Genomic DNA, 23,019 nt, shown 5'->3' on the forward strand with positions numbered 1-23,019 from the left:
ATTTTAATGTAGTGTAGACGTGGGTTCTGGCCAACAGCGAGCTATTGTTGCAGACGGATGGAAGCAACTTAAAGCAGAGAGCTTGGAAGTGGAAAGCTCTAAATAAGTTGCAGTTATATCGTATATGCGATGCAGTTCCAGGCGCTTTAAGCGGACAGGGAATGTGTCCTGTGCCGGCCCCTCGTCGCCCCATCATCACGCCCCCATCGTGGCAGCAAGCCCCCACCGGTTCCTGCCACTCGCGGCCGCCCTCTACGGTATGAAGGCGCTCAGCACTAAGCAGCCAGCGGCCATACCCCTCGCAATCCACTCAGCACCCTGCACGGTTGCTGCTGACTGCTCGCTTCGGACACGCACAACATGCACGGACATGTGCGGCCGCCTCCACACGGCTGCCTCTTGGACATACCGTATGGCACAGCCCTGATAATCCCCTCGCCAACCCAACCATCACAATTTACATACCCAAGACACTTTAACTAACATGCGTACAACTCGATCTGGCGTAAAGGGCCACTTGCCTTGCGCGTAACGTCATGCCTCCAACCAACCTCGTCATTCGGAGATCGCGCACGTACCGTACGTCCCGGGTCGTAGTCTCATCAAGTCACATAGTATGACATACTTCGAATTTCACATTTGTAGACATGAGGAATACCGTACGACTCTTGGTCTCTGTGCGGGTAACCCGCATTATTCCCACACCGTGCCATCCCGGCCGAGCCCCTCGTCAGGCATTCAACTTAATCCGCTAAACACGCCCAATACGCGTCCATCAATATCCATGTCATGTACGGCGTGATTGCTCCTTGGTCGTGCTACCGATAGTTGCCACCACCGTTAAGAAGCAACGGTATGCCTTGCTGCCATGGCGCCTCCCGCCTGCTTCCAGCCAGCCGCGGTGCGCACCGACTGCCCGTAGACAGCCCTTCGCCTACCCACATGACACACATCACAGCTTCTCACAGCGCATGGGGGCGAACGACCGGGCCTCCTTAGAGTGGAAAGGATGGGCGGTTGGCGTCTGAAATGGCAGTCGGATTCTGCAGCGTTGCTGCAGTCGGCGGCAACAGCACTGCCGGCGACACTGTCGCCGGCATTGCAGCGGCAGTCGCTGCCGCCCCCACCGACTGCAACGGCTGAAGCGGTTGCAGCGGCTGTAGCGGCTGTAGCGCCTGCGGCACGGCACCAAAGGGCGTGGCCACGCCACCAAAGGTTGCTGCCGCGGCGGTGCCCTGGGGATTTGCCGTGAGACCCTGGGACTGCGGCATCTGGGTCGCCGGCGCTGTCTGGACGTTGTGGTAGGCGGCTCGGCTGCTGGCCGCGACTGTCAGCAGGGCATCCCCAACATTTGGTGGTAGCTGCGTGCCACCATTGCCGTGAACGACAGTGTTTAGCGGCGTGGGGTACGGATGGGACGAGCCGATCGCCATAATGGGTTTCCCATCTGGGCCAACCGTACGCAGCGTTACGGTCATGTCGACCGGGCCGCTCAGCGTGGGGCTGTACGGCAGCATGCCCGCCGTACCACCCTGCGCCACCATGCCGGTGCCGTACATCCCGTTTGTCATCATCATGGGGCTGCCGTACGCGCCGGGCATCATGCCGTACTGCGGCTGCTGCTGTAGCTGCATCTTGCTCACGTCCGTAAGCAGCGTCACAGGTGTGGTGCGCATTGCGTCGGCTCGCCGCCGCATGCAGTAGCGCACAAGGAAGTACAGGAGCTGCAGGGGTGCGGCGAGAGAGGAGACAGAAAGGGGGAGTCAGGTCAAATTACATATCTTGTGATGGAGGGGCACCTGCTGGTGAGGGCTGTCCTGGACGGGGGGCGGGCTGCAGGCACGGCAGGCCGTCCGCAGCACCCGTGGTCAACACCCTTATGCACCCCCGGAGTCATAGGCTAGCGAACATCTGTTTGGCAACAAGAAACTCACGATGACCAACAGAAAGAATCCCAGGATGCTGAAGATGATGGTCATGGTCTTCCACAGCGCCCAGTTGCTGCTGCTGCCGTTGTCAGGAGGCGGCGGTGACACGAAGACGCCATCGGGGGCCGGCGGCGGCTGGTCGTATATCGGCGAGGTGCCTGGCAGAGTGAGCACAGCGGCACGGGACAGGCCATTGCTAGAAATGGACGCATGCAGGGGGGATGCAAGGAATCGTACAGAGAAGTATAGCGGAGTAGACAGCATGCGTGGCGGGGGGCTACTTTAGTCCAAACCCAATGGGGGGCGCGCAAGTTGCTGTGATCATCTGTTTGGTGGCCTGGCGCAGACACAGACACAGACACAGACACAGACACAGACACAGACACACGTGCACGCACACACACACACACACACGCACCTATGATCTCCACGTCGCACGTGACCGACTTCACCGCAGCTGTAGCCATGGTGGTGTTGCTGGTGGCATTGCCGGTGACGTTGCTAGACACGGCAGGCCTAAGCACGAGGCATGCTGCCTCGGGCTTGTAGTTGGGTTCATCTATATCTGTACACATGCACATGAACATGTTAATCATAGCCAGGCGAAGGCGAAGCTGGTTAATGTTCATGAACATCCCTTCGTACATGCCAGGCAGTCCCGCCCGAGCCTCACCCGTCCGGCGCTCATGGCACAGCGTTTGGTTGTTGCAGTTCATCATCCCGGCGCCGTTCAGTGGTATGCACACGCCGTAGCCCACACATGACTGCGTGAAATAGTTGTTGAGGGCATGTGTGTGCAAATGTTATGCGTCGTGAGGGGCCGAAGACGGGGCGCATTGGTGGATAGCGCAGCGCCATGTGTGTTGCAGCACACGACAGAAACACAATGACGGTGTCGATAACGGCGTGGGAGACCACTGCTATCGGAGATGCGAAAACGCGGGTGTGGGCATCACACGGCCGTGACCGGGGAGTTGGGAGCGTGGCCCTCTGGCCTTTGCGTGAGCATATAAACCGTGAACTAATAAGATTGGCGACCTTGCAGCTTGCAGGAACAGCCACGCGGTAGTCCGAGAGAACACGTTATGCGCCTCACCAAAACGGTGGCACAGCCTTGTGCTTTCAGGCTTTGCCCCTGCCCCGCGCTGCCCGTTCCTCTCACCAGGTTGGACGCAATCCAGCCGTCAATGTACGACGTGCACCAGGCCTTGTACCGCTGCATCGTGCGGTTGCACGAGATAATCGGTGTGGCATGGGTGGTCAGCACGGTGTGTCAGCTTCAACTCCATGACGCAGGAGCATTCCCCCATGCCGTTTCCAAGCAGCGTAGCCCATCATGTGGATCTTGCAGATTAACATGCCTCGGCTGATGCCTCGGGCGTAAATGCAGATACTAGCCCCAAGCACTTGACCCCACAACTGTCGGCTTCAACCGCTCCATTTGCCTCACCCGAATCTCGCTGAAGCCGCAGAACGTCCTCCCCGCTGCAGGAATATCTTGCAGCGATACATAGTAGCCCGTCACGAGTAGCGCCTGGGTTGCTAGCAGCAACACCGCAGCTGGTAATGCCCATGGCACGGCCGTGGTACCTCCACACCACGCACCCGTTCTGGCATATCCCAGCCTTCTTCCTCTGATCCGGCGTCCATTCCCGCCTCTTCTCCGTGTCGGCCTTGATGTTGAAGCTCCGAGCGCGTCTCGTTCTGAGGCCATGTTAATGCCTGCTAGCAGCGTCTGCGAGCGCTGGGTCACGGCATTCAGGTTGAGGCGGCCTTGGGGCGGTTAGGGCGGTCGAGCCCTCCGTTGTCTGCCGAAGCCCTTGATGCGCGCATTGTATTCGTAGAAATGATGAACAAGACGCCCGACGGCTCGCTCATGGAGGCCTAGAAACCCTCAACTCAGCATGCCCACCAAAGTCTAAGTTCGTCAAATGAAGGTTGCATGACGTGTATATTCTTACCTTGGATTACGCTAGTATCTCAGCCTCTGCTCCTGTATGGCTTCGGAGACGGGTGACATTCCATGGCTCGCCCGTGCAACTCCCTGAGTCAACTAGCAGTATGCGACCGTGTGGAACAACATGGCCAAATGAAAGGGCTCAAGAGTCTCCTGCGTGGCCGCAACTTCGCACGCTGAAAGAACAAATTCCCGTGGCGGGCGATGGCAGGTTCGCCTGAACCGGTTCCGCTTCCGGGTATTGTAGAATGTGCCTCAATATTCAGAGGTCCGTCTTGAGAGCGTCTATGACTGCACAAGAAAAAGGCGCGCGAGTTTCACCAAGGCAACCGCGCCAGCACAAGCGCGCTTCAAGTCAACTCTATCTGTAAGGCGCCGGCCTCGTGAAACTCTTTGACTTCGTGTGTGCTTTCAAACGGCGCGCCGTGCAAAAAGGAGGTTTGGGAGGCTTCCCTCGGGTGCGTGTGCGCCGGATCGTGGTTCCAAGGCGCCCTGATCGATGAGCGCGCCAGCCAGGCGCATTCAGTGCATCTAGCTGCAGCACGGCTGACGCAATGAACGCTCCCACACAAAGAATTGGTTGGTAGCGTCCAAGGAGGTGTGAGAGGCCGAACGCGGCACGGGCAGAACTTGCTGATAACCCTCTAGCTCATGCCTCTAGCTTCAGGTGAGACCTCGCTGAAGCCAGGTCAAGCCGTTCAAGCGCGATGCACGTTACAGATCGATACTCGCGGCTACACGCCAGCGCTCTGCCTCAGGCCCGCTTAGCCCGCGCGCAACCCGGCAGCCACGTCCAACGAAACAACCTCACAGGGACGGAACCACCAGTCACTCACTTGCACACCACACATGCCCCTTAATCAATTCCCGTGATCGATGTCCCCCATCGGGAGCACGCGTGGGCGCTTGTTCAAAATGGGCTACGGGTCTAGAAGCGGCCGGCTCATGCGGCCTCGACAAAGCGCGGGCGCCCACGCCCACGTCCCTCCTATTCCCTTGCCAATCCGTCTGCCGTCGGTCTTACCGCACACTGATCCTCGCTGCCCGATGCAGCTCTCAAAACGTACCCAAGCTTTGACCACTCCTCCATTTGTCAGTGGCGCCATTGGCGCCTCACACATTGCAGAATAGGCCACGCCTCGTCACATCGCTGCATTTCTACGGCATCTGTTGTGAAGGCGGCGGCGCGCCAGCGAGCAACAGAGCCCGCGCGGCTAGCACTGGCCAGCCACGCTCCGGCAACGCTCCTAGACCATATACCCCTGCTCACCTTTTCTGATAGGGTCAGTAGGCTTCCTGCAAGCCCCAGTCACATCTACTCACCGCCCTCAGTTTCCGAAGTCACACGTCCTGACACTCACACAGGCACTCGCCTCCTCGAGGGCACTGGTCTTCCTCTCATACGCAAAGCAGCACCGCTGCTTCGGCCGCTCGCAGCAGCTGCTGCCCGCTCCCGCCCCAGCCAACAACTTCAGCCACAACTGACATGGCTGCATCTGCTGCCATCAGCCTTTCCGCAAATGCTCCAACGACGACCATGAAGGCCTGCCGCTTACTCCATGCCGAACACCTGCTTGAAGATCTCACGCACGCGGTCACCGTCGTCGATCTCAGCCAGGGGGTCTTTCCGGAGGCGGTGGCGCAGGCACAGGGGAATGACACGGTAGATGTCCTCGGGGGTCACCTGAGCGAGGCAAATCAAGCATGAGGATGGTGAGCTGCAGGTCATAATACGGCATCGCCAGTTGGAAAACCGGCAGATCAGGGGTGCGTGCACGCGTCCATGCAGGCATGCATAACCAACCCCGCGCTGTGTGCATCCATCTCGCCCCTCTAGATCCCCAACCGTTATCACCCTTCCGCCACCCTTCCCTCTGCAATATTGCTCTGCTCACCTCGGTGCGGCCCTCGAAGGCGGCCAGGGCCTTGGCGGCGCGGTTGGTCACGATGTCGCCGCGGATGCCGTCCACGTTCAGGTCCGAGCAGATCTGGCTGATCTTGACGCGGAAGTCGTAGTTGACCTCGCCCTGCTTCAGCAGCTTGCGCGCGTCCACGATGCGCTGGGTCAGCGCCATCTGGCCGGCCTCGTAGTCCTTGCTGCGGGCGAGAAGAGAGGAGAGGCGGCAGCAGTAGGGGGGTGATGCAAGGTGTGACATCACAGCTGCTGCACCAACACCGGGGTGCATAATTGTGGCCGGACACCACCAGAGAACGACCACCCTACTCTTTCGAGGCCTTGAAATGCAATGCAAGCTCTACAGTGCGCCGCAGTGTGTACATGTCTGCCGTATCGTAGAGCGCGCGCTCACCGGAAGGCGGCGGGGTTCTCGTCGAAGGTCGAGCGCTGCGACACGATCTGCACACGCAGGCGGGGGTCCTTGACGGTGCCGATCTGGGCGTGCATGCCGAAGCGATCCAGCAGCTGGGGGCGCAGCTCACCCTCCTCGGGGTTGCCTGGCGGGGTGGCGTGTGGGTGGGCACAGGATCGTTATACGGCCATGTTGAACTGTAGATGTCAAGGCTTCGGACCAGAGCCGGCCCAAATCAGGGACCAAGACGGCTATGGTACAACGCTTCGTCCAGAAATGCGGAGCCCCGTGGTCGCACAGGTCACCATCAGCAGCCGCAGCGGCAGCTGCACTCACCCGAGCCGACCAGGATGAAGCGGGCGGGGTGGCTGATGGAGATACCCTCGCGCTCCACGGTGTTCCAGCCGGAGGCGGCCGAGTCCAGCAGCACATCGACCTGTGGGCAAAGGGCAGCAGCGGACAGGGTAATGTTAGGGTGCCAGGCGTGCAACCGGAAGGGAAGCAGCCGATCAACCGCGACCACCAGCTTAACCGGCTCATCTGGCGGTCTAACCCATAACTCTCAGGCGAACACTGGCCACATTCGTGCAACGTGTCAACTGGAGCGCGCGCCGCACTTCGCAGCGCAGGTTGCGTCTCCCATCCCCGCTCGCTCCCCGGCCTCGTTCGTGCGCCATTCTGCGAATGCTTTCCCCGCCAGGGCCAAGCCGACATATCGCATACCAGTTGCCGTCCCCACACACCCTTCAACGACCCCACGTGTCCGCCCACCCGCCCATTCTGCCCCATCACCATCCCCTCACCGCTATCCCTGCCACCCGCCAGCCCACCCACCAGCCTCAGCCCACACCCAACACAGCCAACACAGCCCCTGCCGCCCAGCCGCCCGACCGCCTATCTGCCCCTGCTCACCAGGTGGTCGTCCAGCAGGTTGACCTCATCCACGTACAGGATGCCGCGGTTGGCCTTGGCCAGCAGGCCGGGCTCGAACGCCTTGACACCTATGTGCGGGAGCGTTGGGGAGAGCAAGGGTGTGAATCTTGTGATCAAAACGCGGCAGGGGTGTCGTCTTGCCTCTCTCTGCGCTGTTCGGGCCCGCTTCGGCTCTCCTGATCTTCACCCTAGCCTGCAGAGCACGCCCCGCGCCTCGCTCTCACCCTCGGTCAGCGCCTTCTCGATGTCGATGGTGCCGCACACGCGGTCCTCAGTGGCGCCCAGGGGCAGGTCCACCATGGGAATCTTCTTGGAAGACACGGGCAGCTGCTCGCCGGCCTTGACGCGGTTGCGCACCTCCTCGCTCATCAGCTCGGGGTCGGTGGGGTCCGAGTTAAAGGGGTCGTTGGCAACCACCTGTCACATGGTGGGGTGTGCGGGGCGGCGTGTGCGGAGCGTGTCACAGGGGTAGCGGTAGGTGCCGGCATGGGTTTGAAGAGGCGTGGGTGGTGGCGCGCGGTGATGGCCTTGTGCAACCGTGAGGCCGGGTGCTGGTCCCAAGTCGTGATGCCTCAGCTGACCAGCAGCTACAAGTACAGGCTGCTTGGGCCGGCGCTGTCTCCACGCCTCCGCTGTCGTCCTTGAGCGTTCCTTCAAGTGTGCGCGCCCGTGTATACCCAAACTCGCCCCCAGACCCTCCGAAGCCCCCAGCACCCATTGCAGCCATTCCGCGGCCCCCGCAACACCTGTTTCTGTTCACGCTTTCGACGCTTAACCACACATTTGCCAAACTGGGGTTGGGGGAGGCGCGCACCTGCATCTCGGGCAGCAGATCCGCCAGGGCACGAATGGTGGTGGACTTGCCAGTGCCACGGTCGCCCATGATCATGACACCACCGATCTTGGGGTCGATCACGTTCAGAATCAGCGCCAGCTTCATCTCATCCTGGCCCACGATGGCGGTGAAGGGGAAGATGGGGCGGGCCTGGCCTGCGGGGCAAAAAAACGAGCCATGGGTTCAGATGTTGCGAGGGAGACCCGTCCCGGCAGAAAATCTTTGCGCGACACTTACCCAGCTCCTTCTCAGTGCGGCCCTCAGCAGCCTTGACCTCAGTAGCGGCAGCGGCGCGCACTGCAAAGCAAGCGCAGAAGTTCAGTCGCCGGACAAGGCAAGGACTGCAAGTCGGTGCTCAAGTTCGATGGGTCCTAGATCTACCGCTTCAAATCCTTATATTTGTATCATGGCTTCTCACCCAGCAGAGCAGCGCGCTGCGCGGCCACGGGAGCGCCCTGCGTGCACGAATCGGGGACCATGGAACGCTGGTGAGCCAACCGCTTAGATCCACGAGCAGTAACCATGAATTGGACGTTCTTTAGATGCAACTGCACACCTGGAAGGGGGCCACGCGGGCGGAGGAGGCCACCTTGCTCGACACAACCGGCACCGCGGAGATGCGGCCCTGCTGCTTGGCAGCGACCTTGGAAGAGGAAACACGCATGTTCAGGGCCATTTTTATATCGGTTGGTTCGTGTCAAAGGGTCAAGAACAAAACTCAAGAGCTGCGGGGCGAGGCAAAAGAAGGACAAGTCGCGGAATGAGGGTCCGATGCAGATCCGATTTCAGTTCCCTAGCGCCGCTCCTTCCAACGCCCTAACCTTGTTTGATACCTGTAATTTATCCTCTGCGACAGCGCACCGGCCCACATCCCACCACGGCGACGCCGGGATTCACAGTCTTTCAGTCGCGCATCGCCTAGACCTTTACTCTGTAGGAATGGCCTCGATGACTGCCTCGCTGCGTAGCAGCACCCTAGCCAGCACATCCGCGCCGTCTGCAGTGCGCCCGGTCATGGGCAGCCGCGCGCGCAGCGTGCGTGTGCATGCCTCCGACGCTTTCTGCCGCGACAAGGTTTCAGCCGTACGCGGTGTGGAGTCGAAGGGCATCAGCTACAAGGTCACCTTCGTCGGTGCCGACGGCGAGACTCGCGAGATTTCCTGCCCGGACAACCAATACATCCTCGATGCCGCGGAGGCGCAGGGCCTGGACCTGCCCGCCACCTGCCGCGGCGGCATCTGCGGCGCCTGCGTGGCGCGCGTGGCCAAGGGAACCATCGACCCCTCCGACATCGCTGACCTCACCTTCACGCTAGACGAGGAGGAGCAGGCCAAGGGCATGGCGCTGCTGTGCATGACGCGCGCCACGTCCGACCTCACGCTGGAGACCCAATCCGACTGGGGCTACTCGCTAGGCGTGGGCGAGTGGAAGGGCGCCACCGGCAAGTTCAGCTCACGACCGGAGCCGACCATGGGGAAGGGTTGGGCGGAGCTGCAGAAGTAGATGGTGTGTAAGTGTGCGGTGGTGGCTTACAGAAGCAGTGGTGGTGGTGCTGTGGCTTGAGCCCGGGTTTGGGGCATGGGTGAACGTATGCGTGCGCGTGTGTTAGGAGTGGGAGCTTAAGGGCGCGGCTGCGGCCGTGCTAAATAGATATTCTAGTGCTACTCCACAAAGCAGAGCGTATGGATCAGAGCGGTTGAGGGGAGTTGAGGAGTCGAATGACGGCTGCTGGCGCGCGCGTTGCCCGACGGTGTCTGGCACATGCGCTTGAGCGCAGTGCAGCTATTGAGTGACGTGTGTTGCTCGAATGCGTCTGTGTACGCTTAGAGGGTCAACGGGCAGTTATGCTCGGTCCCTTCTTGGTATGAGGAGGCAGAGAAGAACATGAGACTTACGTCTGGCCTGACAAGTTGCCGGCAGCTAGATGCCTACCGATTACCGGTGCAGAGACACTCACAGATAGTGCCAGGTTGATTGCGACACAGGGACCCGGGTTGGAGTTGGGCCGCGGCGGATGTGTGAGGCGGATGTGAACCGAGTGAGTTGAGGCTCGCATGACTGCTATGGACTCTGCGTATCGGCCCAAGTTATATGGATGGTCAGGCGGGCGAATGCGGCCCTCGGATGTACCGAGCGCACCACCCGGACGCGCCGTTTGCCCAGTGCCTGGGCGCGCGTGTGGTCGTGCCAGGCATGCAGAGTGGTGAAGGCGGTGTAACGTGGAGGGATTTTGCTGCCGCGCCTCACACACTACCTTTCAGGGGGTGCATCCCTGGCACCAAGGGGCCCTGGGGCGAGATGAGGTTAGCTACGGTGCTAGCCTGATACAGACACCCCGGAGTGATGGGGCTTGACAGAGGCGCAACCTTACACAATGCAACTGCAACCCAGCACATGAGATACTGACTATGTTGCATGGGTTACACGAGGGACCTGCTGACGCAGCCCACACGCACTAATAGTACGAAAGCCCTGCTGTAGACATCAGCGGCGTGCCAGTTCAAGGCAGGTCACAAGACTCACGAGGCCAGGGCCTGAGGGCCAAGCTGGCCACCCCGGCGGCCCTGCACACGGCCTAATAGCTGCACCACGGCAGTAGTAAGTTCACCACAGAACACAAGTCACAGAATGGTTCGGTCGTAGCTGGCATGCACTGCACTTGGATCCCGAGCAACTTAGCGGGGCCTGGAAGCAATAGAGTCGACGCGGGAACGGCGTGTGGGGGATGAGCAGGGTGCATGCCCGCGGCTGCTGTGTCTGCCGCGGCTGCTGTGTCTGCTGCTGTGCGCGTGCCCCTGCACGCGTCGAATGCTTCCTGTTCCTCACAGGCTGCTGCTTGCAGCCATCCACGCGGCACACGCAAAATCACACATGCCTGTGCAAAAACCACGCCCGCGCATGACAACCCGTCCGTGATGCATGCGTCATCGGCTCATCGCCCGTGCGCAATCACGGAGCATGCTCCCAGGCCCCCGGCCTGCATACTCGCCCCATCTGCATTCTTCACATGGATATACTTGTTTAAAAGCGCCAAGCAGCCATTCGCATGCGATACCCCTAAACTCCCCGCCTCGTGGCCTGCTCTCTCGCGACTAGCAAACTTCACGCCAACGAGAGCTGTACATGCGATAGGTCCATTGCCAGTTATTTACTGTAAGTATCTTAAATAGCATATCACCTGTTAGAAACTGTGCAATCCAAGCAAGTATGGCGGAGAATCGACTGCCAGGCCACCTGAGCCAGCGTGCAGGGCGGGCCATTAGGCCAGCTTTGAGCTATTTCAAAGCTTTCATGGAAGCTAAGAGCAGGCAGTGGTCGCCGGAGGACCCGGAAGGTGAGAACCGTGCACCCGGGCGCCTCACCGGCCTCCATGCCCCTGACGCACTTGCCAATGTCACTCGCGCCGCACAGGCAACATTATTCTCACTGTTGCGGAGAACCGCATCAGCAGCGACATCGTGCGGGTGGGTGGCGGGTTGCGGGAAGGGGGCCGGGAGGTTGAGAGGCGTGTCCCTAGGGGGAGGGGAGGCGTACTGGGTTCGCAGGGTGCGGTGAACGGCCTGGTGGCGGGTTTACACGATGTGCTGTGTATCAGTTTAGAACCCGATGGTTCTATATGTCAGATGGTCTCTTCTAGGCAAGAGGCAAGAACTGCTGGCTTACGGAAATCGCACCAGCGCCGCCGGGGTGCCAACCCTGAGGGACGGACACGAGCCCGTCTGTCCAAATGCGGCTGTAACCCCATGCTGCAACCCCGTGAATGTGCCCCTCGCGTTCTGAGGCCGTTGCGCGCAGTCGCGCACCGTCGAAAACATCAGTAACGGTCTTGTTACGCCTACATATGTTCACGCTCACCCTGACAGGAGCGTCTGAGTCAGGCAGCGGCGGACTTTCCCGAGGAGGCCCTCACCTATCAGGTAGGCAGTTGGGCGATGGGGCAGAGGTTTGTGGTATGGGCGCTCCTTCGAAGCCATCACTTCGGCTCCTCGTTCCCTTGCACGCATTGCGCTCACACACCATGACACACACCTATACACGTCTGTGTCGTTCACACACGTGTAGACACACACCTATACACATGTGTGTCGTTCACATGCACACACACGCACACACACACACACACACACACACACACACACACACACACAAACACAAACACAAAACACAAACACGCACGCACGCACGCACACACACAGGACATGCGCGGCATTCCGGCACTGCGCCAGGGGCTGGCGCGACTGCTGGAGCGCACCTTTATGAAGGTGTGTCAGGGAAACGCAACCGCCCGCGCGTGTTTGTGTTGGGTGCGAGTGTCTGTGCATGTATGTGTGTTACGTACGGAGTTATGAGAAATCGGTGTGGGTGTTGCAGTCGTCAGCCCAGTGATGAACTTGGCTGTGGCCCAACCAAACACTGGCAATGTTACGGTCAGGCTTTCATCGCATACTCCTGCTCTCGTCGCGCTCCACACCGCCTTGCCGAACACACACATGCACACAACGCAACAACACGTGACGCCCACGTCTGTTCGACACAGGGCATCTCCGTGGACCCTGACCAGCTGTCTGTGTCGGCGGGCGCCGGCGCCGTCATCGAGAACCTGTTCCACTGCATCGCCGGGCCCGGTGAGTCATCAGTGAGTGGGAGGAGATGTGGGTGTGGATTTGGGTAGGCAAACATTTGATGTGCGGTTGCTTGGATGTGGGTTGGCTGGCGGATTTTGTAATTGCCATGAGAGCTGATGAGTTTTGGTATTGTACCGGCGGTTGGGGGAGTTGTCTGAGGGAGCATGGGCTGTCGGCGGCTTTCAAGCGCCCCAGCTGACTTGCCGCATGCACACATGCAAACACGCACCAACACATGCAAGAAAGTACTCACTCTATCACACGCTCCCTCACTCCCACAGGTGACATTGTGCTCATCCCTGCGCCCTACTACCCAGCATTCGACAACGACCTGCAGGTGAGGGAGGGGGTGAACGAAGAGGTGCGGCTGCAGCTGTTTTCTCTCACCGTGTATGTAGGCCTGTCGTGTGCACAGGCTGACAACTCCTGCCCCCGCCACACCCTCATGCTCAACACCAGGTCAAGTGCGGTGTTGTGCCGTGGCCCTTCCACCTGGATGAGGACCGACCCCTGGGGCCGCAGCTCAACGCCGCAGCCGAGGCCGCAGCCGCTGGATCCAACGGCGCCCCGGAATCTGGATCTGAATCCAATGGATCTCGGCGGCCGCGTGTGGCTGCCCTGCTGTACACCAGCCCCAACAACCCGCTGGGGACCATGTACCGGCGGGACACGGTGGTGGAGCTGCTGCGGTGGTGCTTGGAGCATGAGGTGCACTGCGTCAGGTGCGTGCGTGTGTGCGTGTGTGTTGGTTGTGTATTTGTGTGTGCGAGTGTGCGTGTGTGTGTGTGTGTGTGTGTGTGTGTGTGTGTGTGTGGAGAAAACGAGTGTGTGTGTATGTGCGTGCGTGCGGTTGTTTGTGTGTCAGGCCAGCAGACTACGGTTGTGTTGTCGACTGTGGTGGCTGGCTGTCAGCGCTAGATAGGCGCCGAAGTTGGGGAGGCCGGCGGGTGTGTGCAGGTGAGGGGACCTCCTAAATCCTGCTGGCCCTCCGTTTCCGCCCCCCTTCACGGACATCGGTAACAACGCGTCTACGCTGCAACTGTACCTGCCTACGACTTCACTTCTTAATTAATCATGAATGTAACCCCCTCCCCCTTCACTTCTCATCATGAATGTAACACCCCACCCACACACACGCAGTGACGAGATCTACGGCAACAGTGTGTTTGGCGAGGGCGCCTCCTTCACAAGCGCCGAGGTCATTGCACGGCAGGAGGCGGCGGGTGAGGCGCGTGTCGCGGTGGGGCGGACGTGTGCAGGCGGGGGAAATGCGTGACACGGACTGGTGTGTGAGCCGCCCTCATGCTCCTGCGCCAAGCCTGCTGCTACTGGCTTGTCGTCCTCTTGCCTACTTCGCCCAATCCACCACACCAACTCATACTCCTGCTCACAAACGCGTTAACGCTTGACGACTTGCCCTTTTAACACACATTGCTGCATCCAGGGTCTTTGCGTTTATTGCTTTTAGTGCTTTTAATTACACACACGCTACCCCGCACGCGCACAGGCCTGCCGCACCCGGCGCGGCTGCCCGACCTGCTGCATGTGGTGTGGGGGCTGAGCAAGGACTTCTGCGCCTCGGGGCTGCGGGTGGGCTGCCTGCACTCCCGCAACACCCAGCTGAACAAGGTGGGGTGCGGGGGTCGCCGCACACGGGGGCGGCGAGGAGAGGTGAAATCTGTGTGTTGCCTATGTCACATATGTCGTTAAGGTGTGTGCATAACCCACAAGCCCACATCTCCCGCACGTCCTTCATTCACCACGCTCCTACCCACCTTCGCTTTCCCGCCTACCCCCTTTGCGGTAAAAATGGCTGGCTACAACTTCACCTCTTTCTATCGGATCATGATGCTGGCCCCCCACCCATCCCCACGCACCCACCCTCTCTCTCTCTCACACACACACACACACACACACACACACACACACACACACACACACACACACACACACACACACACACACACACACACACACACACACACACATGTCAGGCGCTGGACAACCTGGGCTACTTCTGCGCCGTGGCCAACCCGGTGCAGTGGGGCCTGGCCGCGGCGCTGGCGGACGGCGACTGGCTGCGCCACTTCCTGGACACCAACCGGGCCCGCATGGCGGCGGCGTACGGACAGCTGGAGGGTGAGGCGTGAGGCATGAGTGTGAGGGGGGGGGCGGGGGGCTGGGGCGGGGCTGTTGTAGATACCAGCCCATGAGGGAGCAAGAATGAAAGAGGTGGGGGGTTGTGTGCCCGAACCCAATACTCAATAGGTTCCAACAGCCAAGGAATGCGGGATGGCTCTTTCCGCCGCCCCCTGAGCGCGCGAGAACAAAAAAGAAGAAGGGGGAGGGAGAGGTGGTGAGGGTGCGAGGGTACGAGGGTGGTGGCTGGTCAGGTTTGTGCGGGGTGAGGCTGCGGGGCAGGGGGGGGGGGCAGGAGGTCGGCATGGGGCGGCGGCGGGTCTTGGGACTTGTGCTGCCTAGTCACATGCGTGGCACGTGTGGGGCTCTGTGGGACTGTGGATCCCATGTCGGAAAGCACGACGCGAACCACACAGCTGCGTGGGTTGGGAGCGTGTGGGTATGTAGGCGTGTGGGCGTCCGGCCGTGGGGTATGCGGGGTGGCCTCAAGGCACGTCGCCGACAGAGCAGCACGGCACTCAGGCCCCGGTCCCCAAGCGAGGTCGCCACCTGGGGCTGACGAGCTGCCCCTTCCCTTCCCTTCCCCCTCCCCCTACCGTCTACCACTTCCTTAACTGATCATGAATGTACCCCCCCCCCCCCGCCTGCCAGCTGCTCTGAACGAGGCGGGTATCCCGCACGTCAAGGCCGACAGCGCCATGTTCTGCTGGGTGGACCTCAGGTGGGGGCAGCAGCGGGGGCAAGGGGGGGGTCCAGGCATGGCTGATTAAGACGAGGTGATGTTGGCAGGTAGTTGGATGCAGATCTTGCAGCAGTTCAGTCTTGGCGCTACTGATGACCATGTAGCCCAGCAGCGTCCGGCTCCAGCACGTAGACCCGCCGTTAGCTGCTGGGCGAGAGGGATGCGGGGAGGCGTGGGTTGGGGAGGGGCGTAGTTTGATCTAACCCCAACTACTCGGGGGTGCGGGCAGGCGGGGTTGGGGAGGGCAGGACAGATCCGTGTCTCAGTCATTATCCTCCCTTGCACTTCCTCCCCACTCCCCACTCCGCACTCACACACAGGGCCTGGCTGCCTGCGCCCACCTGGGAGGGGGAGGCGGCTCTGTGGGAGGAGATGTGCACCGCCTGCCGCGTGCTGCTCACACCAGGTGGGCGGACGATGGGGCGGGGGGGCCGGAGCGAGGCGGGGCGGGGTGGGGGGGGGGCGGGGCGGGGCCTGCCGCCTGGGTTTGGGGCAGCGAGATGTGTTTGGCGCCACCCAGTGCACGCCGCCGTCCACATCGGCCTGTCCAGCAGCACCGTGTGCCCCCAGTGTGTATATGCGTCTTCGCAGCCATCCCTTTCCTCCGCCCCTTCCCTCCTCCTCCTCCCGCCGCCCACCGGCTGACACGGCGCTCTCTGTCCAACCTGCTGCTGCAACGCCCACGGGCCCCTGCACCCCTGCCACCCCCCTGCACCCCCCGCCACCCCCCTGCAGGCGAGCAGTGCCACGCGGCGGAGCCGGGCTTCTTCCGGGTGTGCTGGGCCTGGATGCCCGGCGACTCGCTGCCGGTGGCGGTGCGGCGGCTGGCTGCGCACTTTGGAGCCAAGAAGGACAAGGAGGACAAGGCGCAGTAGGGGCAGTAGGGGCAGCAGTAGAGTGGGGCTAGGGGGCTTGGTGTAAAAGGGGAGGAGGACTTTGTGTGTGTGTGTGGGGGGGGGGGGTTCGCCATGGCGAAGCACAGGGCGAGGAGAGGCTGTGTGGCATACCGCATACGGTATTGACGGCAGGCCGCAGCGTCGAGGATGGTGGTATAGTCAAGAGCAGCAATACTTAATTATTACAACATACACACATACACACATGACCGTCTACAAGTGATCCGGGGCTGAGTCGTGAGCACACACTGCGTTTGCTGTTGTGATGTTGAGGCGGCGGCGGCGGTGGCGGCGGCGGCGGCCAGGTCGAGCCTGGTGGGGCTCCCACGGAGGAGAGGCGTGCTCAGTGATGTGACAAATGTTGAAAAGAGCACAAGCGATTCTGTGTGTGTGTTGTCTGTGTAGTGCGGGCTGCACGCCTCTGGTATGGGTGCTATCGACGTGCGGGTGCGCAGTCGTGCGAGTCATGAAAGAGCGTGCGGCAGGCGGTTGAGGAAGGACAGGAGGGGCGTGCTGCGTGTGATCTGTCATCTGCGGCGGTGTGGCATGTGCCAATGCGGGCTGAGCGGTCTGGTGTGGGTGCAGGAGTGTGCGTGCGGTCCGGTCGGGTCGTGGGAGTCTTGGGGAAAAGAGAGCGGCGTGTGTGGTGAACACAGGCGGGCCCCCAGCCCAGTGACGGGGCTGGGGGCACAGGCAGGCTGGAGAGGCACAGGCAGGGCTGGAGAGGCACAGGCAGGGCTGGGGGCGCCCAGTGACATGCCCAGTGCTTTCGGAGCTGCTTGCGAAGGTTTGTGAGCTAAATGGTGTGTAAAGAGAATGCGACGTTTGCACGAGCGCGGTCCGTGGAGGGTTGGGCAGGTGGCGGGGGCAGTGGTCATGCGCAGGCGGCACGGTAGCTGAGTCACCTGTTAGCTGCTGCCCCCCGCAACAACTCCAACAGCCACACCTGTTATACCTCAGCAGCAAGCACATACAAGTTAGATGCAAACTCGCATCAACATGGCCGGCCAGCTCGCCTCGCGGCCCTTGCCGACCGACGCCTTCCTCCGCGGCCCCCCCGGCACCGGCGCGGCCCCGCAGCAGCAGCCCGACACCGCACAAGGCCGGGACACCTTTCCTGCTGGCCCTAGCGCTAGTGCTGGTGCAGCTAGCTCTAAAGGCCTCTCGCTGACGATATCGCCAGGCAAGGCGCGGCCGCTGGGCCTCTCGGCGGCGCCGGCCGCAGGCGCCAACGTCATTCGCGGCGGCCGCAGCAGCGGCCGTGACGGGTTCGTGTACGTGCCCCGCTCCTACCACCCCGGCCGGCCCTCCCCCCTGGCGGTGATGCTGCACGGCGCGGGCGGCCGGGCGGACCCGCAGTCGGGCAACTGGAGCTTTGGCGGGCTGCAGGCGCTGGAGGAGAGGTGGGGGCGGGGCGGAGGACGAGTGGCTGGATGGAGGAGGGGATGGAATCTTGTGAGCTGCTGCTCAGACGCATGGCATATCCAGGAGAGGGCAGGTAAGCCTCTGGCGAATCTGGTGGCGCACACACACCTGGCTTCGCCGCCCGATGTCAGAGCGTAGGCACGGTCTTCTCCTATTTTGCGTTCGGTTCGAGTCAGTTTGGCTGAATTCTACGACCCCCCATCCTCGTCGTCTTGTCTTCCTGCAGTGCCTGCATCCTGCTGGTGCCTGAGAGCCGCGGCAGCACCTGGGACGTCATCCGCTGCGGCTTCGGTCCGGACGTGGCGCACATAGACGCGGCGCTGGGGCGCGTGTTCGCCAGCTGTGCGGTGGACCCAGGCCGCGTGACACTGGCGGGGTTCAGGTGGGGGCCGTGGCGGGAGCGAGCGGATGAGGCGCGGGCGGGGGGGCGGGAGGGAGGGAAGGGAGCGGGAGGGGGAGGGGGAGGGGGGGGGAAGGGAGGGCAGCGCGGGGCAGGGAGGGAGAGAGGGAGGGGCTGCAGGCGCTTGGGGGCCGCCTGTGTTAGAGTGTTCTGTTGGGTAATAGTGGGCGAATTGGTGCGAGATTGATCATAGCACTTGCCTACTGGTATGCGTTTGCCCTCCCTCACCAGCGCGCGTCCCGCCCCAAACACTCCCTCCCCCCGCATGCAGTGACGGCGCCTCCTACGCCCTGTCCCTGGGCTTAGGCAACCCGCAGCTGTTCACACACCTGGTCGCCTTCTCGCCCGGATTCATGAGGCCACCGCCGGCCGCAGAGGCCGCCATGCAGCGCGGCGGCATTTCTGGCAGTAGCGGCACTTCTGACAGTGGCAGTAGCAGTGGTGGCAGCACGTGGCCACGGGTGTATGTGAGTCACGGCACGGGGGACCCGGTGCTGCCGGTGGGCTGCGCGCGCCGCCGCGGCTACGCGCGGCAGGCATTGACGTCACTTACCACGAGTGAGTGGGCGGGCGGGTGGTGTGGCGACGTGGCGTATGCATGTATTTGTGCTGGTGTGAGGGGATGGGACACGTGGGATGGATACATCTGATCGTCCAGCCTCAATCTCTTAGCCCGTGCTATGCATGCTGTGCCGTGCTGTGTGCTTGTGTGCGTGTTAGCTCCCCGCGTCACCGTGTGCCTGTGTGTGTGCAGGTTCGACGGCGGGCACGTCATTCCGCGGGACGTGGCGGCGGAGGGCCTGGCCTTCTTCCTGGGCAGTAGGGTGTGACTGTGTGTGGTGTGTGTCACACGGTGTGTATGAGGAGTGTGTGAGGAGTGTATGAGTGGGATGTATGAGAGCGGCTGGGGCAGTGACAGGGACGGTGAGACACAGCGGCAGCAGCGGCAGTGGCGGTGGCGGTGGCGGTGGCGGTGGAAGATGTGGAAGTTGGGCCGGGTGTTGAGGTGTTGTGCTTCTAGGAACTGTGCGCGGAGGAGTACAGTAGGCACCGAGGGAGGGTGTCACCCCAGTGCCTCCCCTCCACTGGGGCGACGCGGGGTCGTACGTAGGGGGGGGGGGGTGACCAGGCAGCCAGGCAGGGAGCGTCGGGCCACGGGCGCGACATGTGGGAAAGGGCAAGGCAAAGTTCGGAGGGGCAGGGCACAGTGAAAGGTGGTGATGTGGTGGTGATGCGAACCCATACGTGCATGGTGTTCAGAATGATTGATACGCGTGCAAGAGTGCAACACTGCTTCGCCGTTGTTTCAGAGGGGCGTCGCAGCCAAGGTAGCAGCGCCACGATGTGTGTACGGCAAGGCGGGACCTGTACGGGGTCATGCAATCTTGGCAGCATTGAAGCCAAGGCCTGACCATCCTGTGATGCGGATAGCAGTTGTATTGCACAGCACCATTACACAGCATTATGCGCCTTCTCTCAGTTGGACGTGTGCATGTTGCGGAAATGTTGCACGGTTTCGGGACGAGAGAGTGCCCGGAGGCCGGATGAGTTCCTGCTAGCATTACATGTGCCACTGCTTATGAACATACCCCCGAATGCAGCTAAAGCATGATGCCCTGCAATTTCGATAGACGATTTCTCGGGTGCAAGCTGGATGCGTTTTGGACAAATGCCGAGGTAAACCGATAAAGGTTATGCAAAAATTATTTGACTGGCTCTCTGGCGCTGACGTTGAGTCGACGGTGCCTGGCCGATTTCACCCCGTCCCTCCCCGTCTGAAGTCTGAACCCGCCGGACGCAGATGCTTCACAGCGAAGGCCGCACAGTTTCCAGAAGCCCTTGTACGCTGCTCGCCGTGGCCTTGGTGTTGCTGCTACTCACTCAGTGCCTAGCATCAACGCAGCAGCCGCGCCGGCGCCGGCAGCAGCGCCGGCAGCAGCAACAGCTGCCCAGCCGCAGCTCCACACCTTGCTTGGTGTGCGTGCTGCATGCCCGGCCCTCCGCCACCCCATCTCAGCCGTACGCCGGCTTTAACTCCAGCCTCCACGGCACGCCACAGCCCCTTGGACGCGCTGTTAACGCTACTGCCGTCGCCGCTGCTGCTGCTGCTGCAGCCACCGCTGCTGCCTCGGCCTTGGCTGGCGGCGGCGCAGCCGGCAGCCGCGGTGCGGGCCGTAGGCTGCCGGGGTCGCGTGGCGGCGGGTTCGTGTACGTGCCCCGCTCCTACCACCCCAGCCGGCCCTCCCCCCTGGCGGTGATGCTGCACGGCGCGGGCGGCCGGGCGGACCCGCAGTCAGGCAACTGGAGCTTCGGCGGGCTGCGGGCGCTGGAGGAGAGGTGGGGGCGCACTGTGGGGCTGTGTGTGTTTGTGGGGGACGGGGTCACTTGTGAGACCCAGGACCTTCGGTTCTGTGGCCCGTGGACTGTCTGGGCGGTTTCATCCACTGGCCTCTGGCCGCCAGTAAGGACAATACGCATACGTGTTTACTGTGTGGGTACCGGGTCTCGGGGTATTTTGAATGCACTCCCCACTACCCCCATTAACCCCACTACCCCCACTGCCCATTTCAGTCGCCTCATCGTGGTGGTGCCCGAGAGCGCCGGCCGCACCTGGGACGCGGTGCGTGGCGGCGCCTTCGGCCCGGACGTGGCGGGCCTGGACGCGGCGCTGGCGGCGGTGTTTGGCGCCTACGCAGTGGACCCCGGCCGCGTGGCGCTGGCGGGGCACAGGTGGGCGGGGCGGGTGGAGGCGTGCGGAGGAGGGGGGACCGGATGAGGTGTGCGCCGGAGGGCGGAGGGCGGCTGGCTAAGGGCTAACGGTGACGCGTCCAGTGAGGGGATACAGGTTATGGGCCTGTGGCGGGCGTGGCCTGTGGCTGCTTCGTGCTACATGCTCCCTGTGAGCCGTGCCAACAAGATCTCCCCTGCAACGTGCTCCCCCCGCATGCAGTGACGGCGCCTCCTACGCCCTGTCCCTGGGCTTAGGCAACCCGCAGCTGTTCACACACCTAGTCGCCTTCTCGCCCGGATTCATGAGGCCACCGCCGGCCGCAGCCGCTTGGCTAGATGCAGCCGTGGCGGCGGCGGCGGCAGTTGCCGGCACAGCTGCTACTGCCAGCGCTGTGGGCAATTCCACGACCGCACGCCTGGCGTTGCCGACGCCAGAAGCCGGTGGGTCGACGCCCGGAGCCACGGACGCAGCACAGGCGGCTGCGAAGGCCCAGGCGCAGGCTCAGGAGCGTGTCATGGCGGAGACCGCGACACTCACAACAGCAAAGCCATTGGGCGTATCAGCAGTGGCGCCAGCCAAGGCCGCAGCAGCACTGGAGACGGTTGCGAGGCAGGCGGTGCACTTGCAGGGAGGGGGGCGGCTGCCCCGTGTGTTCGTGGCGCACGGGCGGGGAGGACGAGATCCTGCCGGTGCGCTGCTCGCACCGCATCGTGTCGCGGCTGCGGGCTGCGGGCTTGGACGTGGTGTACAAGGAGTGAGTGTGCTTTGTACACGGTGCGGTGCGGTGCTGCGTCCCTGCCGCCGCCACGCCAGCGCGCTCCTGTCCACTGCTCCACGGCCACCCATGCATGCCGCCCGTGCCTGCCAACCCGGGACTTGACATCGCGCAATGACCCTCACGGCTTCCGCCCATCAGCCGCTTGAATCTTTTTGTTCGGCTTGCGCTCACAGACCGCCATGTTCCTCTTCCCCCACCGGTTCTCATTCCCGCCGCACAGGTTCCACGGCCTGCACGTCCTGACGCGCGACACAGCGGCGACGGGGCTGGAGTTTATCTTGGAGCCGGCGGCAGTCGCGTGAACGGCAAACATGGCGACAATAAAGCGATGTGTTAGGGGGGCGTTGCCTTCCGGAAGCGGGCGGCATTTGAGTGAAGGGCGGGTGTGGCCAAGGGTGCGGTGTGGTTTGGACGTGGCTGGGTACCTGGGACGGCGGCAAAGACTGTGGAGGTGGGGGCCTGGCGGCTTCACAACGCGTGCTAATGCATGTTACAATCAAAGTGGCTTCGCGTCGGCGGGGGTCGCGTGCTCATGCATGTTACATTCAAAGGGGCTTCGTGTCGGGAGGGATATGAGAATGCGGATGTTACAGAGGGGACAGTCCCAGCACCCGAAGACGCCGAGCCATCACATGCTATCAGGGCCCAACATGACTCCACCAACCCCGACTTTGCTGCAAACCCTCCCGCGGGCAAAGTCCGTGTGACTCCGCGCACAGTGAGTCCTAGCCAAGCCTCAACCCGCCAGGGCCCCACCGCTGTGCCTCAACGTCACAAGCCTAGGCACAGAAGTGCCGGGAAACGTCTAGGCCGCAGGACACACGCACAGCGCACGCACTAACCAGGGCGCAAGCGTCCAGGTACTAGAACGGTCGCCCACGCGTGCAACCTGCCCACACACAAAGCCACCAACCACGCACAACCTCTCACGGCGAGGGAGGCGGGGAATCAGCGTCATACGGCAAGCGCAAAACCATGCCGTCACCAACAGCCCGAGAGATGAAAGGATGCGCAGACGGCACAGTGTCCCAACCCTTCGGCCTGATACCCAAAGTCACAAACGTCTGGAGCCGACCCCAGAAGTCAGCTACGACGGCAAGAGGGATATGGGCGCTGTATCTGTTACCACGCCACATGTCGGCATGTCGAGGTGCAACAGGCTGGCTGAGTCAGACAGAGACGACGACGCTTCTGCGCGCGCCACTACAAGGAATGCTTTCTGCCTGGCATGCTGTAATACTCGCATTGCAGTTTGCCCCGGAGCGAGGTTCAGGTTTACAGTACCCGGGATGGGCGTGCCTCTTGAGGCCGAAGATGCCTT

General features: G+C 62.1%; 6 protein-coding genes across 7 annotated transcripts; 4 read left to right on the top strand and 2 right to left on the bottom strand.

Annotated features, from left to right (window-relative positions):
* Positions 1–51: 51 nt before the first annotated feature.
* On the bottom strand, positions 52–4,283 carry CHLRE_06g306250v5 (uncharacterized protein). Of its 2 annotated transcripts, none has more exons than XM_043063714.1 (7): positions 3,890–4,283; positions 3,379–3,672; positions 3,091–3,144; positions 2,602–2,692; positions 2,347–2,493; positions 1,935–2,086; positions 52–1,724 (listed from the first exon to the last, which is right to left on the bottom strand). In XM_043063714.1, exons 2-7 carry the CDS (start codon positions 3,640–3,642, stop codon positions 996–998), a joined length of 1,437 nt encoding a protein of 478 aa, XP_042924420.1. In that variant the 5' UTR covers positions 3,643–3,672; positions 3,890–4,283; the 3' UTR covers positions 52–995. The 2 variants fall into 2 exon arrangements, with proteins under 2 accessions (XP_042924420.1, XP_042924421.1); XM_043063715.1 differs by having other exon boundaries at positions 101–1,724; positions 3,379–3,663; positions 3,890–4,239.
* Positions 4,284–4,585: 302 nt separating this feature from the next.
* On the bottom strand, positions 4,586–8,699 carry CHLRE_06g306300v5 (uncharacterized protein). Its single transcript, XM_001691180.2, has 10 exons — positions 8,519–8,699; positions 8,381–8,417; positions 8,200–8,259; positions 7,942–8,117; positions 7,352–7,544; positions 7,107–7,195; positions 6,531–6,630; positions 6,195–6,339; positions 5,781–5,982; positions 4,586–5,569 (listed from the first exon to the last, which is right to left on the bottom strand). The coding sequence occupies exons 1-10, from the start codon at positions 8,636–8,638 to the stop codon at positions 5,438–5,440; spliced, it is 1,254 nt and encodes a 417-aa protein (XP_001691232.1). The 5' UTR covers positions 8,639–8,699; the 3' UTR covers positions 4,586–5,437.
* A 98-nt stretch (positions 8,700–8,797) lies between these two features.
* On the top strand, positions 8,798–10,192 carry CHLRE_06g306350v5 (uncharacterized protein). Its single transcript, XM_001691329.2, has one exon. The coding sequence runs from the start codon at positions 8,902–8,904 to the stop codon at positions 9,463–9,465; it is 564 nt and encodes a 187-aa protein (XP_001691381.1). The 5' UTR covers positions 8,798–8,901; the 3' UTR covers positions 9,466–10,192.
* A 797-nt stretch (positions 10,193–10,989) lies between these two features.
* CHLRE_06g306400v5 (uncharacterized protein) lies at positions 10,990–17,187 on the top strand. Its single transcript, XM_043063716.1, has 13 exons — positions 10,990–11,296; positions 11,374–11,426; positions 11,826–11,879; positions 12,159–12,224; positions 12,500–12,587; positions 12,869–12,924; positions 13,047–13,309; positions 13,728–13,810; positions 14,095–14,216; positions 14,582–14,726; positions 15,378–15,447; positions 15,789–15,874; positions 16,204–17,187. The coding sequence occupies exons 1-13, from the start codon at positions 11,254–11,256 to the stop codon at positions 16,341–16,343; spliced, it is 1,269 nt and encodes a 422-aa protein (XP_042924422.1). The 5' UTR covers positions 10,990–11,253; the 3' UTR covers positions 16,344–17,187.
* Positions 17,188–17,319: 132 nt separating this feature from the next.
* Positions 17,320–19,721, top strand: CHLRE_06g306450v5 (uncharacterized protein). The gene is made up of 5 exons (XM_043063717.1): positions 17,320–17,767; positions 18,016–18,171; positions 18,461–18,636; positions 18,726–18,747; positions 18,944–19,721. The coding sequence occupies exons 1-5, from the start codon at positions 17,364–17,366 to the stop codon at positions 19,017–19,019; spliced, it is 834 nt and encodes a 277-aa protein (XP_042924423.1). The 5' UTR covers positions 17,320–17,363; the 3' UTR covers positions 19,020–19,721.
* Positions 19,722–19,789: 68 nt separating this feature from the next.
* CHLRE_06g306501v5 (uncharacterized protein) lies at positions 19,790–22,311 on the top strand. The gene is made up of 5 exons (XM_043063718.1): positions 19,790–19,866; positions 19,991–20,526; positions 20,761–20,919; positions 21,140–21,674; positions 21,919–22,311. The coding sequence occupies exons 2-5, from the start codon at positions 19,991–19,993 to the stop codon at positions 22,033–22,035; spliced, it is 1,347 nt and encodes a 448-aa protein (XP_042924424.1). The 5' UTR covers positions 19,790–19,866; the 3' UTR covers positions 22,036–22,311.
* The last annotated feature ends 708 nt before the right edge of the window (positions 22,312–23,019 follow it).

This window comes from Chlamydomonas reinhardtii, chromosome 6 (assembly GCF_000002595.2).
Source record: "Chlamydomonas reinhardtii strain CC-503 cw92 mt+ chromosome 6, whole genome shotgun sequence".
Classification (NCBI taxonomy): Eukaryota; Viridiplantae; Chlorophyta; class Chlorophyceae; order Chlamydomonadales; family Chlamydomonadaceae; genus Chlamydomonas; species Chlamydomonas reinhardtii.

Excerpts from the sequence above, each read along its gene's own strand:
- CHLRE_06g306250v5 (XM_043063714.1), bottom strand. The coding sequence starts at position 3,642 with ATGGCCTCAGAACGAGACGCGCTCGGAGCTTCAACATCAAGGCCGACA. Across the intron at positions 2,494-2,601 it reads GTGCCATGAGCGCCGGACGG|ATATAGATGAACCCAACTAC; the intron begins GTGAGGCTCGGG and ends GCATGTGTACAG. Across the intron at positions 1,725-1,934 it reads GATTCTTTCTGTTGGTCATC|CTCCTGTACTTCCTTGTGCG; the intron begins GTGAGTTTCTTG and ends GCACCCCTGCAG.
- CHLRE_06g306300v5 (XM_001691180.2), bottom strand. The coding sequence starts at position 8,638 with ATGGCCCTGAACATGCGTGTTTCCTCTTCCAAGGTCGCTGCCAAGCAG. Across the intron at positions 5,983-6,194 it reads GAGAACCCCGCCGCCTTCCG|CAAGGACTACGAGGCCGGCC; the intron begins GTGAGCGCGCGC and ends TCTCGCCCGCAG. Across the intron at positions 5,570-5,780 it reads CCTTCGAGGGCCGCACCGAG|GTGACCCCCGAGGACATCTA; the intron begins GTGAGCAGAGCA and ends TGCCTCGCTCAG.
- CHLRE_06g306350v5 (XM_001691329.2), top strand. The coding sequence starts at position 8,902 with ATGGCCTCGATGACTGCCTCGCTGCGTAGCAGCACCCTAGCCAGCACA.
- CHLRE_06g306400v5 (XM_043063716.1), top strand. The coding sequence starts at position 11,254 with ATGGAAGCTAAGAGCAGGCAGTGGTCGCCGGAGGACCCGGAAG. Across the intron at positions 12,225-12,499 it reads TGGAGCGCACCTTTATGAAG|GGCATCTCCGTGGACCCTGA; the intron begins GTGTGTCAGGGA and ends TGTTCGACACAG. Across the intron at positions 14,727-15,377 it reads GGCGTACGGACAGCTGGAGG|CTGCTCTGAACGAGGCGGGT; the intron begins GTGAGGCGTGAG and ends CCCGCCTGCCAG.
- CHLRE_06g306450v5 (XM_043063717.1), top strand. The coding sequence starts at position 17,364 with ATGGCCGGCCAGCTCGCCTCGCGGCCCTTGCCGACCGACGCCTTCCTC. Across the intron at positions 18,172-18,460 it reads GTGACACTGGCGGGGTTCAG|TGACGGCGCCTCCTACGCCC; the intron begins GTGGGGGCCGTG and ends CCCCGCATGCAG. Across the intron at positions 18,637-18,725 it reads TGGCAGTAGCAGTGGTGGCA|GCATTGACGTCACTTACCAC; the intron begins GCACGTGGCCAC and ends TACGCGCGGCAG.
- CHLRE_06g306501v5 (XM_043063718.1), top strand. The coding sequence starts at position 19,991 with ATGCTTCACAGCGAAGGCCGCACAGTTTCCAGAAGCCCTTGTACGCTG. Across the intron at positions 20,527-20,760 it reads CTGCGGGCGCTGGAGGAGAG|TCGCCTCATCGTGGTGGTGC; the intron begins GTGGGGGCGCAC and ends TGCCCATTTCAG. Across the intron at positions 20,920-21,139 it reads GTGGCGCTGGCGGGGCACAG|TGACGGCGCCTCCTACGCCC; the intron begins GTGGGCGGGGCG and ends CCCCGCATGCAG.